Source organism: Falco cherrug, chromosome 4 (genome assembly GCF_023634085.1).
Source record: "Falco cherrug isolate bFalChe1 chromosome 4, bFalChe1.pri, whole genome shotgun sequence".
Classification (NCBI taxonomy): domain Eukaryota; kingdom Metazoa; phylum Chordata; class Aves; order Falconiformes; family Falconidae; genus Falco; species Falco cherrug.
In genome coordinates this window covers 71,980,882-71,997,936 of record NC_073700.1, presented here as the reverse complement: position 1 = coordinate 71,997,936, position 17,055 = coordinate 71,980,882, and the positions used below count along the sequence as shown (strand labels likewise).

Here is a 17,055-nt window from a genome sequence, read left to right as displayed (position 1 = left end):
TAGTCATGCAAACAGGTGACTTGAATTAAGCTTCTACATATATTGTCCAACTGTTATGAGAAAATTTTCCTTTTATTGACAGTGAAGGAGATAAAATATATAGCCTGGATTTTTATGTTTTAGTTTCTGATTCTGTGAAGCTTTCTCCAGCTACATTCCAAGTCCATGCAATTATAACCACTGTACTTTATCAATTTAATTGGAAATATCTGCCTTTGGTCCACCTATTTCATTCCAAAGTTTATTCTTTTTGTTGGTAGCTAGGACTCTCTTTTATGTCCTTTGTTTTTGAGCTCTAGCCATACCAGATTGTATGATGGTTTAAAAACAAAGTGTTCGTTTGTTAAACTAAAATAAATAAATAAATCACATTTATTTATACTAGTCTAATTTACCAAATAATTACAAAAATGTAGCATGGGTTGTAATTTTAAGGATACATAGGAGTTACAAATAGGTTTTTTCCAACATTCTGTGGGGATTTAGGATACATTTCTGTCCCAAACAGATTGCGTTATTTGCATATAAAATAAAAGTACAGAAATTTGCAGAAGTTTGTCATACTTTATTATAATTTTGTCCCAAAGAAACAAAATGTTTCCCCTAGGTATTCCCAAACCTAATACCTTGAATGTGAAAACTCAAATACTGTTTGGATCAGCAGTCCGAGCAGAGCCTGGACTGGGTCCATAATGATTACAGCTCTAGAAGCTGGACAACAGAACATGATTAATATCACCGAAGGTCCTTGGAGGTAGGGCACTGTCAGCACTGTTTTTCTGTTTTGCAAAACAGTTTAACATCTCCAAAATTTGCCTTAGCTCTTGGGTCTCCACAGACTAGCTGCTAAGAAGTATGTCTGAGAGCAGAAGTTCAAAGAAGTATCGGGACAGGAGAAATGAATTTTCAGTACTGGCAGTTTGAAATGAGTCTCTGAGCAGCAGGTGAGGGCAGGTATTTTTATCTACATTCAGTCGCATGAAATGGTGATACCTTTTGGCAATGGGTAGCTGGGGTATGGGAATAACTTTTCTAACCAAAGGCAAAATGTTCCTACAAGTGCAAGATGAATTTCTGATACTATATTTATAAAGAAGAACCCTGTTCAAGAGCCCTGCTGTTTTATTTTCTCCTTAGTAGAACAACTAAGTGAGAGGACATTTACCAAATCTAAGCCTTCCTAGGACCATCAGTGATACTGATGTTATTAGCTCAGACATTTATTTCCCTATGTGTTATGTACCCCATACATGGAGCCTGCCTCTGCCTGGTTAAACTGAGTGTGTGAAAGCTCTAACCCTGCTTTGCATTCTGAGAGTGACCTAACAAATTACTCTTAATGGAGTTTAATTGTTACTTTTTCTCACACATCTAAAGGTAGAGAAATAATGCTACAGTACAGGATATTCTTAGAAATATCAAGTGTTTTTACTATTAAGTCTTGCAACAGCAAAAGTGATCTGAAAAAAAAAGTTATATTTCACAGTATCTAGTCCCATTTTACCTTTAGTGCAGTACAACTTTGCTGGGCATTTGAATTGTCTAGACACCTTGGAACAAAATGTCCATGTGTGGTTCAGACTGCAGGCACATGTGTGCTGCTTCCTCTCTAACTGCAGGAAACAAGCTGAACTTGAAGTAGCCTTTCAGCACATACTTAGCAATAGTCACTTTGGACTGTATTTTACTTTCCTAGTTACAGTGTTTATATTTTCAATGTGATATACATTAGACAAAGAAAAAAAATATTTTGCATAGGATATTTGCAAATTTTATTTGAAAGCTCAGTTTATATATTGTGCTTTATATCAAGGAAGATTTGAGGCAATTCACTGCACAGCTTCATTTTCATTCTGTTTGATTTTGTTCTCAAACTTTTCAACAGAATATGCCTCCCAAGTAGAATGATATTGTAGCTTTCACAAGATACCTAACTGTCACAAGATGTGCCTCATAAGCTGTTTAGTGGTAGGATAAATAAAGTTAATAAATAAATGGTGAAAGGACTGTTAACCGTCAAAATATGTAAAGCATTCTTGAGCGTGGAAGGACCACACTTGGTTTATGCTCAGAAGTTAGATCACTTCATGTGCATCACACAAGGAGAAGAAATTGAAGAAATAAAAATTTTTAAAAAGTGCTTTTTTGATCTGTCTTCTAGCTACCCAGAATACAAGAAAAGGTTGTGTCACCAATAATCACAGAAGTTGTCCTGAAGAAAAAATGATGGGAGGTTATTAACAGAGACTGCATGGCCATCACTGAGCATGGGGGGAAAAACCAGCAGATTTTCCTCTTTAGCTAGACAGGAGAGGGAATGTATGGGTGGACTGCAGAAAGTAAAGATTCTTTCCTCCACCTTTCTGTTTTAGTAAACACTTTTATATGCAAGGAAAGCCCTTAATATTTCTGTGCTGCATTTTTAGGTATCTAAGTAAAAAATAAAGTTGGGTGGGGGGAAGGAGTGATAAATAAAACCATCTTAACATGCATAATGAATCTTTACTTAAAGTATGTCCAATTTTTATCTGACTTAATCTAAGACCTGAAATATTTAGAGTAGGATTCAGCTCCAAGTTAAAGACTCAAATCGGTGCCTTGTACATCTAGGTGTGCTAAAGGTGTGTCAGGTACCTAAATTCCAATTATAGTAGGTGTACTATATTGCTCTTTTGCTGCCCAGACACTGGACACAATCGAATTGCACAGGCATCTGTTGTGTTTATGATGCAGTAGGGAGTTTAAGAAATGGCCACAGTGCTGACAGGTATATAACAGGATGTAAGGAAAGTGTAAGCCCTTCAAGGGTAGCAGCTGGTGACAAAGAATGATGTCTTACACATTTTGAAGAATGCCCCCAAAACCTCTAAATTTCTATTTTAGCATGATCATTCTTTGCAGTCCAACGGTACTACCAACCAGATCTTGATCAGTTTTAATGACAGTTTAGACACTTAGGTTGCCTAAATGTAAAGATAAAAGTATATGTCCTTTTGTCAGCTGAATGCCACCTAACTTTTATTTCAGAACTCTTTTTGCCATAGTTTTTGTTTTGGTTTATTTTTTTCATCATCTCTTACAAGTCTCTTTCTTTTCCTAGGCTGGTTTAGATTTGCTTTAAAAATGTTTTTTGAGTTGCCTTACTGCTAGTTTAAGCAGAAGTGATGGCCAAGTTATGAGCAGTTAGGTTGACAGCCTCAGAGTGCTAGAAGATATGGGGTATCTTTCATCATACTGGTGCAGTATCTCATCTACAGGATGGGACACATGCTTGTTTAACTGTAGACTATGCAGTTGATGTGGGATGGCAGTGCATTGTGTCCTTGCCCTGTGATGTCTCCTGGTCACGTTCAGTGGCTGCAACCTGCTACTCTTGGTGCCTCTATTAACATTTCCCTTGCACACGCACCTCACAGAGGTGAGATTTTGTCTCCATTAGATCTTTCTGTTCTATTCTAAATCTTTTTGGAATCCTCATGCTTCTTTCACCTACTTTTGCAAGGTGTCAGCTCAGGCCCTTAGCCACTCTTTCTGTTGTCTACTCAGACCAGGTCATTGGCATTTTTGCACATGGAAATGCATTAAAATTGTTGCACACCTAGATACTGCAGGTATTCAAGACTGAGGCTTTAAGGAGACACTGATTTCAATTTAAGACACTGGACTCACACTGAATGGTCTGTGACAGGTAATACTATGGAAACTGATGCCTTCAGTATTACTGTGCAAAGGTTTCACAGCAGAGGTTGTAGATGATGGCTGATACCAGATCAGCTTCAGAGAAAAATTTAAAAGGTCAGAATATTGCCTCCAAAATACTAGAAATTAAGAGGATAGAAATAATTCATAGCTGTTACGGGAGAAGGCCTTCACATAGACTTTCTCGTTTAGTCTGTGTTTACTTCTTTTTTAAAGGGCTTTGGTGTAATTGAACTAAGATAGACTAATTTTCTGTGTGTTTTACTCAGCACTGCCATGTTTTACAGACACTTAGTACAAGATTTTTATCTTGATAAAAGTATTTATGAATTGGCTGCATAAAGTTTTATATATGACATCTTTACTTTGATGCTATTACAGCTCAGCTTGAGCATATGTAAACATCATTTACATATTTTGTCTAAGACTAGAATGTGCCTTGTTTGACAGAAAGGTTTCTGAATTAGTATTTGTACCAAATGTAATTTTATAAGGCTGAATTAAGTTACCCAAATATCTGTATTCTAACAGATGCTTTTGCAGTTGTGTAGGATATGATATTCTCCAGTTTTCTTTTTATCATCTTGTTTTTACAGAGCTGTTGGTAACTATATGGGGTTGCAAGAAAAACTTGAATTGTTTTCCAAACAGATGAAGTAGCTTCCATAATTCTGCTGCTCAAATTCTGCTGGTTTATTGTTTGTTTGTTTAGTTTGGTTTGGTTTTTTATTCCAGATCTTTTCACTAGTTGAATGTGTGCATACATGTGTAGAACAGTATAGTTTATGAGCACATATTTTGTTGAGTATTATCTGGAGCATTTTGTGTAACCTGATAGAGAATGCATAAGAATTTAAAGATGTGACATCAACAATTCTTTTATTAGCATGATGAAAACTGACTTGACAAATTATTTTCTACAAAAAACAACCTACTGTATGCAGTGAATTTGGAGATGATGTGGTAAAACAAGGTATTGCATCAGGAGAAAATTGATACCAATTTCAGTGAATGAGACTCAGATTGTCAGTGTATTTTTTTTTTTTGTAAGGGTAATCCTAGTTTTATGAAGAATTCTAATAACATACTTCCGTGCTAAGTATGTAATAGCTAACTAGATATAGGAACAAGTGAAACTGGAAGCTGAAACGTTGGTTTTATACTGTGATAAAGAAAGTATTTCCCTAATGAGAAAATGTATAACAGTCACACCGGTCCCCTTTCAAGTGACAGTATCAATAGCAAGTTATAATTATACCATGGTGATAAACTCAGGCATGATTTTGATGATAAGCTTTTAAGCATACTTATCTCTTATTCATAATTCTTAACACAAATGTGTTATGGGACATAGAAAACATGATTAGGATGATAGATAACAAGTTACTTTGTTTACTGATCAGGAATAAAGAGTAGCTGGTGCAGCAAATAAAGATTCACTATCCAAGAAACTTCATTGTTATGCTTAACTTCTTTGCAATAGCATAACAAACCCTCGATAAATACTATTTTAATTGAAAATCCTGCCTCTCTCTTTCTGCAAAGAGGAATAGATCCTTTCTGTAGTAGAGCTATATCTGCTCTGTTGTGCCAGGCAGGGACAGAGATGGTTTCATACACACCCTACAACTTACTACTTTTGGAATCAATTTCTGTGAAGGATGCTTATGTGATTCTGTGTAGTGACTTTTAGGAGATGTACAGATACATCCAAATGTAAATACCCAAAAAGATGACCACCAAGTAGATGTTATACATTGGTCAAAAAGTTATTCCAGTCACGAAACTAAAGTAGTAAGGCTGCTATAATGCAGAATTATTACAAGTCTTTCCTTCTGTCCATGAAGAATAACCTAGGATTGAGACTCTTGAGTTTTGAGAGATTCACCCTATTAGTGGAAATAAAAAGTTCTAGGAGCTGAAATTGTTAATCTGAGAGCTTGGTTAGACAGGCCAGTATTCTAGTGCATACAAAACATGATCTACTGATTTGTGAACTTGGAAAGACTCAGAGATGTATTTTAGATTTTTAAAATTTGAATTTGGATGCCCAGCTTCAAATTTGTGAGACCTAGTTTGTCTCACAAAGCAGAAATGCAACAGGAAAAATCTTTCTCATGATTTTGCCACAGCCATAAATATAAAATTATTCTTCTGTATTTTGAAGTTGTCTAGTGTTATTTGGCTAAGCTTTGAAAGAAGATTGGTATAAGAAAGTATTCAGCTTCTCTTGGACTTCCAGATGAAGATTTAGGCCAGGTAAATAGGAGGTTTTTGAGTAGCTTCGGTGTTTGGGTTTCAGATCTGCTGTACTTTCTCCTGTGTTTCCCTTACCTTCTTTTTCTGAGCTAAGGAGAGCTGAGTGGCAGAGCCTGCACACAAATCAGTGCATCTGAAATGGTCATGAATAAATTTAGACTAGATGCCAAAATGGTTCATTATCTGAAAACAAACAAACCAAAAAAAAGCCTTTTGGTAACAGCAGTGGAGAAAGTTATAGATTATATTGAAGGCAGAGGAACTGCTTGAGGTTGTTGCCTTTCATAAAAGTGAACTAGACTCCATGATTTGAGCAATTTCTTTTAAAACCCAGGTTCCCATGAAGTGGGATAAAACAATTTCATCAGAGCTCTCTTTCCAACCATAAACTTTTTTCCAGTTTCCTTGTTCGGTCACTTGCTAAGCTTGTGTGCTACTACTTGCTTATCTCAGAGGGCTGCTAAACGTGAACGCGTACTGAATTGAGGTACAAAAGCTATTACTGCTTTGTGGAATAAATGATTGTGTTGGATTGGACTAACGTTAAATGAGGATAATCAATAAAAAATGCTTTTGTCTTAGTCGTTCATACCGTCTAGAGAAAAACAAGGAACAGAACTACTTAATCACGTTACAAGATCTTAAAGCATACAGGTTCCAAAAGTAATTGTTGTTACCTTCAGAATCTCACCTCAAATCACTTATGCTGAATTTATAGGTGTATTTTTCATCTTTCTCTTTCACTGTCTGAGAACAAACATGATGGTAACACAGAGGAAAGGGAAAAGCTGACCATATTAGAAGTGATGTTTCTTTGAGATACTGAGTAATTAAAGAGTTTGTTGCTATCTCTTTCTGCCATCAAGCATAAGTCATTTTTCATTTTCCTGTTGACCTTTCCAGTGAAGGCTCAAAGGAGTGTGGAAGGCTGTTCAAGACATCAATAAAATCTTTTAATCATCGTGTCCTTTTCAGCTCACTGCAGCATTCTAACTAATATAGATAGAAAGTTTTGTAATATCATATCATAAATACAGTCATCTTGAAACTTCCTTCTTCTGAGCAGTGAGAGGTGAAGGATTCAGAGTGGTCATGAGATTCAATTTAATCCATTTTGGACTTTTGTAGTTTCTCTTACACCTGACTCTTACTCAGATATTGTTAAAGAGTTTAAACGCTGTAATTGTTTATAGAAATTCTGCACAAATTATGTTTCTTGCACCTGTTTCACTTTCATTGCATCTGTACATAACTAAGAATATTCCAGAGCAGCTTCCTTTGTAATTTGCATCTTTATTGTTGAATATTAAAACTGATTTAAGGGAATAGATTGACATTAATAAATAGTAGAGATCCCCAACTGATAATAGATATACATCTTTCATTATTTCCCCTTTTGAATACTGAACAGGCTTATGACAATTTGAAACCATTATGCCAATTCCTGGAAGAGACATCTGGGGTCTTGATGACATATAATTACAATTACTCAGTGACCATTTTGTACTTTTACTGCTTAAGCCATTTGGTTTTTCATGCCTTTGTTTGCCTGAGCAGGGGTTTCTAAAAGTATTCTGGTTTATACTTTCAGCTGTGGAATCAGCTTCTGGTTCTTCATGAACTTCTGGGCTTCCATGTCCACTGTCTTCTCTCACCTGCATTAGATCTGACCAGGGCAGTGTCCTGCCCTCTGGTCTTAGAGTCAGGGCTGTGCCTGTGAATGAGAGCTGGTTGGTCAGGCTTTGAGCAGGATTTGAGGGAAGCATTTTTCACCTGTCACATTTACTGAGCATAGTCTGGCATCTCTGGCAAGTTGTACAAAGGGGATTTATCACTGCAGTGCAGCTCCACCTTCCACTATATGCTCTGGGCAACAACTTGAGGTGTAGTGGAGAATGTGAAAGATGCACATACTCCAGTGTAGCCAGTGAAGATCTTCAGCCCACGTTACACCATCATCAGATGCTTTTACTTCACTGTCTACCCAGCTTTCCTTTGGTTGTCCCCTATAGAAATTCCCTTCTGAATTACCTCAGCTATTCAGAGTTTGTGCACCCCATTTTTCATCCTTAAACTGCTCTGATTTATGGGTTTCTGCTTCACTTCAAGCCATCTTTTAGATTTAATGGGCAGATTTTTTTCCCATCAGAAACACAGGCAGCAAAACCACTGACCAAAGTCTGCACTAGGCACCAGAAAATGCAAATGCCATACCTTCTTCCACCCTTCAGACAATTAGATAATGACTGGAATGTTACACTAGAGGTCACAACTAAACCACTTTGGGCTCTAAGGTAGAGATGTCATCAGTTACGCATCAGTTCAGGCCTTGATAAAAGCACTGTAACATTTGGCTGCTCAAGCAAAGTGTCAGTGTACAGTTATACAACGTGTTTTAGGTGAGCTGTTGAATGGTGCTTCGAAAGGTCACAATACAATTTGGAATCAAGCCTGGGCACCTTAAGAAGGCAGCTTGATTGGCTTCCTTTCTGATCTGCTGCACCAAGTTATTATCACATGGCACAGAGGTTATATGCGGTGGAGAAAGCTGGAGATGCAAGACTGAGTTTAAACCTCTTGACCTAAAAATGCATACTAGTAATAAGAGTGACAACAAAAAAATATTTTTTTTTTAACATATTTTTAGGATTGTAGATTTTATATCTAAGGAACATTTCTTCATTCTGTATCTTTGCTAAGGAATTCAGGCACTAGATATTTAGATTTAATTTGTTTGAGCTGGAACATGGCAAACCACAATTTTGTTTCATTTTATTTACTAGGAGTAAACTCAGGTGAATGAGTTAAGCTTTTCATGTTAGTATTCAATATTTCTCACTGTAGTAGATGCATATGATGTATACAATTGTTTCTGAAAAAGCTTTGCTTAAAAACTAGATGTGGATTCCTTTTTGTCTTAGTATTTCTTTGTCCACCCTGAAGAAGATAAGTTATAAATTTCAACTTGGCTTTGGAAGGGGAAGATTGTGGGTAAGAACTAATAGATCCCTGTTACCATTATCCATACGTACTGTTACAGCAGATTTCCTTGTCTGTCCATTTCTTTATGTTGGAGACTTAAACCATCAGATTAACACAGTAATAATCATTATACATGTATCTTGTTCTGGTTTTCTGGCAAGGAACAAAACAGTCAATGCTATTACAATAGTAGGAGTACCAGTCAATGAATCCAGGCCTGGGTCTCTTATTCACCATGGGGATTTCCCATCTGAAGAGATTAACTGGGAATTTCCTTTTAAACTGACCTGCTAGCATGTTTTATAGACTAAATAGGTGTAGAATTACTCAAACAACATGGGAAAGTATGCACTATTTAAAATACTGACAGTATTAGTATATCAGTACTGTAATAGTGGAGGAGTTAAAAAGACCTAGTAAGACTCTCTTCAGTCACAACCTGCTTTTTTATTTCTTTTGAGTTAATGCACATTCACATGCACCTAAGCACTTGAAAGTGAAGCTTGTATTCTTTATAATAGTGTTTTTAGAGTTCCCCTGCCCTGCCCGTAGTATATCAAATAAACTATGAAGAGCCACTGAGCACCCTTCTTGTCTTTGGCTCCTCTTACCCTTCAGGATTTCTGTTAATCTTAAATACAGCAAAGCACAATGTTAGGGCACACTGAATGTTTCACAGATTGGGTAAGTCTTAAAGTGTATTGAGTTACTGGTAAATAACCATCCTTTTCTAATGAGAAACAATAAAGGACCAGCAAACAGAACCAAGAAGATGCTTCAGTCATGGATAGAGACAATTACATTGAGCAATGATACCTTGCTGTTTATGTTTTTGATTCTTAGTATTACTGGATGTGAATATTAATACCAGTGGATCTGATTACTGGAAAGGACTTCTCTTGTGTTTGTGTGTGGGAATGGACAAGATAAGAAGTCAGCTGAGGAAGTTTTTGTTGTTGGAGAAGCCTTCATCAGCTCTTTGTCATGGGAGAAACTTGGGTTAAGGGTTTCTTCTCAAAGTCCCTTTGCAAATGAACTGCAGCTGTTATTTTTAGACTTTCAGTTGCTCAGAACGCAGATCAGTATGTCAAGGTACTTGAGAGTCTTGCAAAACCAAAAATTCAATGGTTTGCACTCAATCCTAGAAGAAACAGGCTGTTTACAAAGAGCTGATAATGTGTAGTATTTTTTAAGTTGTCTTCTTTTTTTTTCCAGCACTTCAACTTCTGAAAGTCTTTAAAAATCTTTGTGATTTCCAAAGCTTTGCTTTTGAAATTAGGTGCATTTTTCACATTCCTGTGCTGACAAGTCATTATTTCTATGCATCATCAACTGTGATGAAAACACTTTACTCTGTGTCCTTGGGTTATACTAGTGAAATATTAGAGGAAAGATATTCTTGTTAACAATTATTTTTTTTTAAGGATACTTACAATTCAGTCATAAAATAATATCAACTCAGAGCAAGAATGATAATGGAGTAATTGTTGCAGGGAAAAACTCAGAGATCTAAATTATTTAGAGAGCACCTATCCCTGGGATGTCAAACTCTTAGCCTGCTGATTAATTACTCTGGCCTCTATATCAGATTATGATTCTACAGGAACTCTAGCTTTGATTTAGGAACAGGTATACTTCTAGCTATGTGAATGTAAATAAAATCTCTTGAAAATCTTTTAAAGTAGATCTAGCCTTTCAGGCCTACTGATGTGTTATGCTGATATTTCTGAGAACTGTAAACTATGACATTGATTTGATTGGATTTAAGTTTGGAAAACATAAATGATAATACCATTACATATAATAAGTTTAAGAAGCACAAGTTTAACAAATTTTGGAATATCCTTATCATCAGTATTTTTGCTGTCATTCTGAAACATGAGTTAACTTGCTGGTGAATTTAAAGCAATGCTGATATAAAGTAGGAACTGAAAAAGAAACAAGTTTGAATTATGAGAATTAACTGCTAAATGCTTATGACTAAAGTAGTAAATAGTGTAATCCCACATACAATAGTATTTTTGCAATTTTCTGCGTGTACCCTTGGAAGGTCGCTGATGTTACAAAGCTGGGAGGAGTGGCTGATGCACCAGGAGGCTGGGCTGCCGTTCAGCGAGACCTGGGCAGGCCAGAGAGCTGGGCAGAGAGGAACCTCCTGAAGTTCAACAAGGGCAGGTGTAGGGTCCTGCACGTGGGGAGCAGTAACCCCACGCACCAGCGCAGGCTGGGGCTGGCCTGCTGGAAGGCAGCTCTGCGGGGAAGGGCCTGGCAGCCCTGCTGGACACCAAGGTGCCCGTCAGCCAGCAGTGTGCCCATGTGGCCAAGAAGACCAGTGGTACCCTGGGGAGCATTAGGGGCAACATGGCCAGCAGGTCGAGGGAGGTGATCCCCTCCTCTGCTCTGGTGAGGCCACATCTGCAGTATTGTGTCCAGTTCTGAGCTCCCCAGTTGACGAGAGACAGGGAACCTCTGGAGAGGGTCTAGCCGAGGTCTGTGAAGATGATGAGGGGACTGGAGCATGTCCCTAACGAGGAAAGGCTGAGAGAGCTGGGCCTGTTCAGCCTGGAGAAGAGAAGACTGGGAGGGGACCTTATCAATGCATACAAGTATCTTAAGGGCAGGTGTCAAGAGGCTGGGGCCAGGCTCTTTTCAGTGGTGTCCAGTGACAGGACAAGGGGCAATGGGCACAAACTGCAGCACAGGGAGTTCCACCTGAATGTGAGGAAGAACTTCTTGCCTTTGAGGGTGACAGCACTGGAACAGGCTGCCCAGAGAGGTTGTGGAGTCTCCTTCTCTGGGGACTTTGCAAACTCGCCTGGATGTGATCCTTTGCAACCTGCTCTAGGTGAACCTGCCTTACCAGAGGGCTGGACTAGATGACCTCTGGAGGTCCCTTCCTACCCTGAGCATCCTGTGATTCTGTGATATTATTTATCTTTATCAGCATAATTGTCATACGTAATTTATTTACAATAAGCAAAGATATTTAAAGGACCAGCTTCAAGAAGATTGGAATATAATGCAGAAATTTGAGATTTTCATGTCTGTTTTGTAGCTACTATAGGGATGGATAAACATTTCGTTTATCTGTTCTAAATTCTCATAAGTATATAGGCAAATTAAGGTCTGCAACTGCATTTTGATTTAAAAAAACAAAACGTACTACTATTAATATGTAATTTAACTTCCTGTATAACACTAACCAGGTTTTGATCTAGAGATTTCCTTAATTTGTCAAATAATTTTAAGTTAAACTTAACTTCAGCCTGATGTTCCTGACTTTCTGAGTCATCATCAGACTTCTATTCTGACTTGCTTCTTTCAGTTCAGGACTTTTAACTCCTTTCTCTGAGCAGCTGTTTAAAGCCAAATCATACATGGTCATCTAGAGTAAACATGACACATGCTTTTCTGTCATTAATAAATCAGGAATTAAAAATGAATAATTTCCCTGGAAGACTTTCTAGCTATTTCTATATTCCAATATTTATTTTCATTTATTTACTTATTTTTAATAACTATGTGTTAGGAAGATTTTTTACTTCAAAAAGAGGGGTTAATGCTTGTTTGCTCTAGCTAGTATCTGGTGATTCAAGGCTTGTTTTCACTTTACCTAAAGCCTACATCAAAGGTGTGTGGCAATGCTTTTTCACTTAGTTTGGGACATTTGTAATTTAGAGTCTGGCAAAAAAAAAGTCCTAGGGGTGGAGGCTGCCAGTGCACCAACTGAATACCTCATCTCTTACTTTCTTTTTGTTAATAAAGCAGTTATTCTGACCCCTTAATAAAATCCAGCCTATGTGAATTTCATTTAGATCCGTCAGGTCCTTCTTTAAATTGAGGTAGTGGTAATGGAAATACAGTTTTAGTATTTTAGTATTTAGTATTTTCAGTATCAATTAACTCAAATTCTTCCCATACTTGTGCAACTTTCATACATGTACATATGTTAATTTTATGTCTGATAAGCTAATATAGTGTCACTCCTATTTTTAGATAAAATACGCTTGTGCATTTATTTCTGGCAGAGCAGAATTGATGAAAGAAACAGGGAAGGTCCGTTTCAGAATTTTGAGTCTCCCTTCCTCAGTAGAGAATGTACTGAAGGGGCTGCTTTTTATCTAGACCCCTGCAGAAACCGATCTGAAATGAAAACATGAAGCTTGGAAATGGATCCTGTGAAAGGAGTCCTACAATTTTTAGGCTGAATAATATTAGAATTATCCCTTAATAATGCCAGGAATAGTGCACAAAAAAGACAGCATCAACCCACTGAACTCACCTAAAAAACAAAAAAAAAACAAAACAAAAAGAAAATCCATTAAAAGGCAAACCTCTGTAGTTAAAATAGAAGAAGCTTTTTCTTCCAAATTGGGGCTGCAAACAAAGCTCAAATTTGGAGCTAAAATGAAATGGTTTAATCCTACACCACATGAAAAGAGAATGTCAGCAATTAAGTCAGACTAGAAAGCTTTGTTAGTGAAGGAATGCCTGGCTGGAACTTGCCCTCAAAGGCTTTACAAGGGAAACAGTCATTTCTTTAGGCAATCTCTTGACAAAATACAAAAGAAATAAACTGATAATGGATTGGCACTTCAGGGGAACCAAAGGCTTTTAATAAAACTGCTCTGGACCACCCTCCTCCTCCTAAATATCAAACTCTCTGAGATGTAACCTTCCAGTAACCTTGCTGGGATGCACGGCAGTGTGATTCACCAGGACACCCCCATTCTTCTCTTTTCAGGCTCCTGCTCACATGGCTATTGGCAATGTCAGAATGGCAAGTGTTACAGACCAGAACAAAGCTGTGATTTTGAAGACAACTGTGGGGATAATACAGATGAGAGTGAATGCGGAACTTCCTGCACCTTTGAGAATGGCAGATGTGGCTGGCAAAATTCCCTGGCAGACAGTTTTAACTGGGTGCTAGGGGTCAGCTCACCTCAAAGTCATAGACCTCCTGGGGACCACACGCTTGGAAATAGAACTGGTATGTTGTCAGTTCATAAACGAGATATGAATTGTCTTCATGGAGCTTCTCATACCTCCTTTCACAGGCAGCAGGGGGGTTCTACCATGCCTAATCAGGATGTCATTTATAATGAATTAGATGTGTAACAATATCAAAATATTAATTACTGTTGTAAAATGACTTTAAGTTAGGAAAAATTGATTCTCAGTTGTTTCTCCTTTCAGTATTGCTGTATGAGTCAAGCAAGATTATTTGTTAATTGTCAGGAGAGAGGCATTTGATCTAGCTGCAGCTTGTAAGGGTGAGTTAGCTCAGCTAGGATCCACTGGTTCCTGCTTCTCCAGAGCTTGAGCTAATTTCCATGAAGCTTAAAGTTACCCATAGTGATTATTCATAGTTTAATTTTAGGTTATTTTAAACAAATAAATTTAATTAAATAAACCTCCTTTGTTAGTGGCAGTGCAGCTCCTGGTTTATTTTGGCCAAAGCACCCAGTTATCTGTTCTAGTTCTTCTTAACAAACTCCATGCCTTCATCCTCTGCCTTTGAAGGTCCCATAGCTCAGGCAAAGATGTAACTGAAGCTGAGCTCAGAACTGGTCTTAAATTGAAATATTCCACAGCAGAGTTGCACAAAGGCGTGGGAGTTGTATTTAGTAGTTGTTGAAAGTTTATATGAACTGCTGAAGGACAAAACCCAATAAAACCAAAGCTTACTTGAAGACATGTAGAAACTCAGGGGCTAGTGAAAGCTTGCCAAGGTGACTGAGGGCGAAACTGACACAAATAAACACACAGATTATGTGTTCATATGTTTTAAAATTTTGAGACAATCCAGCCTGGCTGCATTTCACTGATCTCAAAGCAAGATGCAGTACAAGAGAATTGCCCATCAATGTGTCCCTGTCTTTCATTTGGCTTTTAAAATAGCCAGTTCTGTTAGAACATAGATTTAGGTATCTCCATGATATATTTGTTGAATACACTTCACGTACGAATAAAATGGCTGCTGAAATCATTCTCAAACCTGGGAATTTACCCTATAATCTGCAAGTGTTTTTGTTGTGGTGAGTAATCAAACAGGTTGAATTCTCCATTTCTTACTCAAGAGCTGCCCTATAGTCTTGAAATTGTGTTCTCAAATAAATACATTTAGAATTAATTTCACTTTTCACAATTGTAATGCAGTCAAATTTTTAAAGATGAAAGTGGTATCTGGCCGTATTGTTAGAACTGATAGCACTTAATAATTGTGTTCATCATAAGAGAATGAACCCAAAATTTAGCTCAGTTGTTAAAATGTCATATACAGTAGAGAACACCGCAGTATTCAGTGATCAGTCCTTACACAAAGATGGATTTCAACACTTGCTTTCAAAACCGTAGCTCTTGAGGTTATATCTAGCAACTGCTTAATTCTAACCCCTATTAGGACCTCCATTTTCAACATTAAGATGCTGAAAATTTACATATTACTAGAATTATATCATTCTGGTTGGACTTAAGTCATTTGTCCTATTATCTCCTGGCCAAGCTTGTCTAGCAGTGATCAGTCCATCTAGCTGTGATCAGTCCACTGTCCCACAGTACAGGTCCCAGTCATTTAGGTCAAGGGCTCTTACAGAATGTCCCTTGTCTACCACCTCAGCCAGACACGTTTCCTTCCAAAGAAGACTGTGAAAGTTTTTTGGGTTGGATTGCTTCAGTTTTGTCTGGTTTCTGCTAAGCAGAAGTCATTTGTCTACTATTAAACATCAATGTGCCCAGCACCCAACCCAGTCTAGTCACATCTTCCTAGCAGACACATGCCACGATATGGCATGCTTTTGAGATCTTGTATATACATGACTTCTTTAACAGACAAAATAGCAGATGTAGAAAAAATAAGTTCATTTGCTTTTTCTAATTACCTTTTTTTTTTAAATATCATCGTGAATATGTCACTACACTTGTTAAATATGTTCTTGACCTCAGGGAAAAAGGAAGTTTCTCATCCCATAACATTATGGCAAACATCTATCGTTGTAACTTAGCCAGAGAAGTGTCAAAGTTAGAGTGAGCACACTTTATCTCTAATGAAGTAAAAATTTTTTGTCTAATTCATATACAAACTTTAGTAGATGTGCAATTGTAATTTAACGGTATTTTATTTATACTACATCTATGATTATATGAATTACACATTGGTTTTTGTACAAAGGAAAAATATTTTTAAAACTTGCATAATTTATTATACTTCTGATTAAAAATAAAAATGGAAAACTCAAGGACCGTATCAGTGTTGGGAAACAGTGTTGGTTAAATATTAACTGTAGGCATCTATTTTTGCAATTTCCTGACTAAATAATTTAAATGTGAGTTAATATACATACATTAGAGAGTACAGATGGCCAAAGGTAATATGAATCAGTAGGGATACCTAATGATTTATAAATGAATGAAGGTGTTTTTTTTCTGTTTCACAAGTTTTAGTATAGTGTGGCTTGCTGTTTTGAAGGTTATCTTTCAGAAAACTTAATCTGGAATTTATCATGGTGTAGCTATGGTATGATGTACTGTCAAAACAGTAACTAATCTTGTTGGGCCAGGACACGTCATCAGAGTAGCTGGGAAACATGGAAGTATTCTCATTGTTCTGAAAAGACCCATCCAAATCTTAAGCTCTTCCCAGTTTATTCCTGATATAACAAGTACACAAGGAATGTGGTCTGGTCATTTTTTACCCTAGGCTGAGGTTCACTAGTATAGGAACTACATGGAACATATACTTAATATATATCTCTGCATTTGCTTTGCTGAGTTTTGGAGTCTAATTTGAAAGTCCAAAACAGTTTTTCAGGAATACATCATTTAATTTCAGGAAAATTCCTGTATCTTGAAGCCACCGCAATAAGCCTAAAAAATGAAAAAGCCCATGTGAAGAGTTCCAGATGGAAAGAATCAAGTGTGACTTGTGTGATGAGCTTCTGGTACTTCAGGTCATCAAAAGCCATGGGATATACTCAGGTTCTTATTAAGGTAATAAATTTTATTTCTTTAAAATATCTGATATACCTAAGTGTGGGTGTGCTCCAGCAGAGTGCTTCGGCACTCCGACATTCTGCTGTTTGGCTAGCAGACTGGAAGAGCTCCCATGTGCCTCCC

The 17,055-nt window shown here is 37.3% G+C and overlaps 1 protein-coding gene across 1 annotated transcript in view; it reads left to right on the top strand.

Annotated features, from left to right (window-relative positions):
* Nucleotides 1–17,055, top strand: part of MALRD1 (MAM and LDL receptor class A domain containing 1) — a 282,559-nt gene that overhangs the window by 127,648 nt on the left and 137,856 nt on the right. The window contains exons 26-27 of the mRNA XM_027800878.2: nucleotides 13,685–13,930; nucleotides 16,772–16,929. Of these exons, the coding sequence (XP_027656679.2) occupies nucleotides 13,685–13,930; nucleotides 16,772–16,929 (404 nt within the window). The remainder of the gene's footprint in view (nucleotides 1–13,684; nucleotides 13,931–16,771; nucleotides 16,930–17,055) is intronic.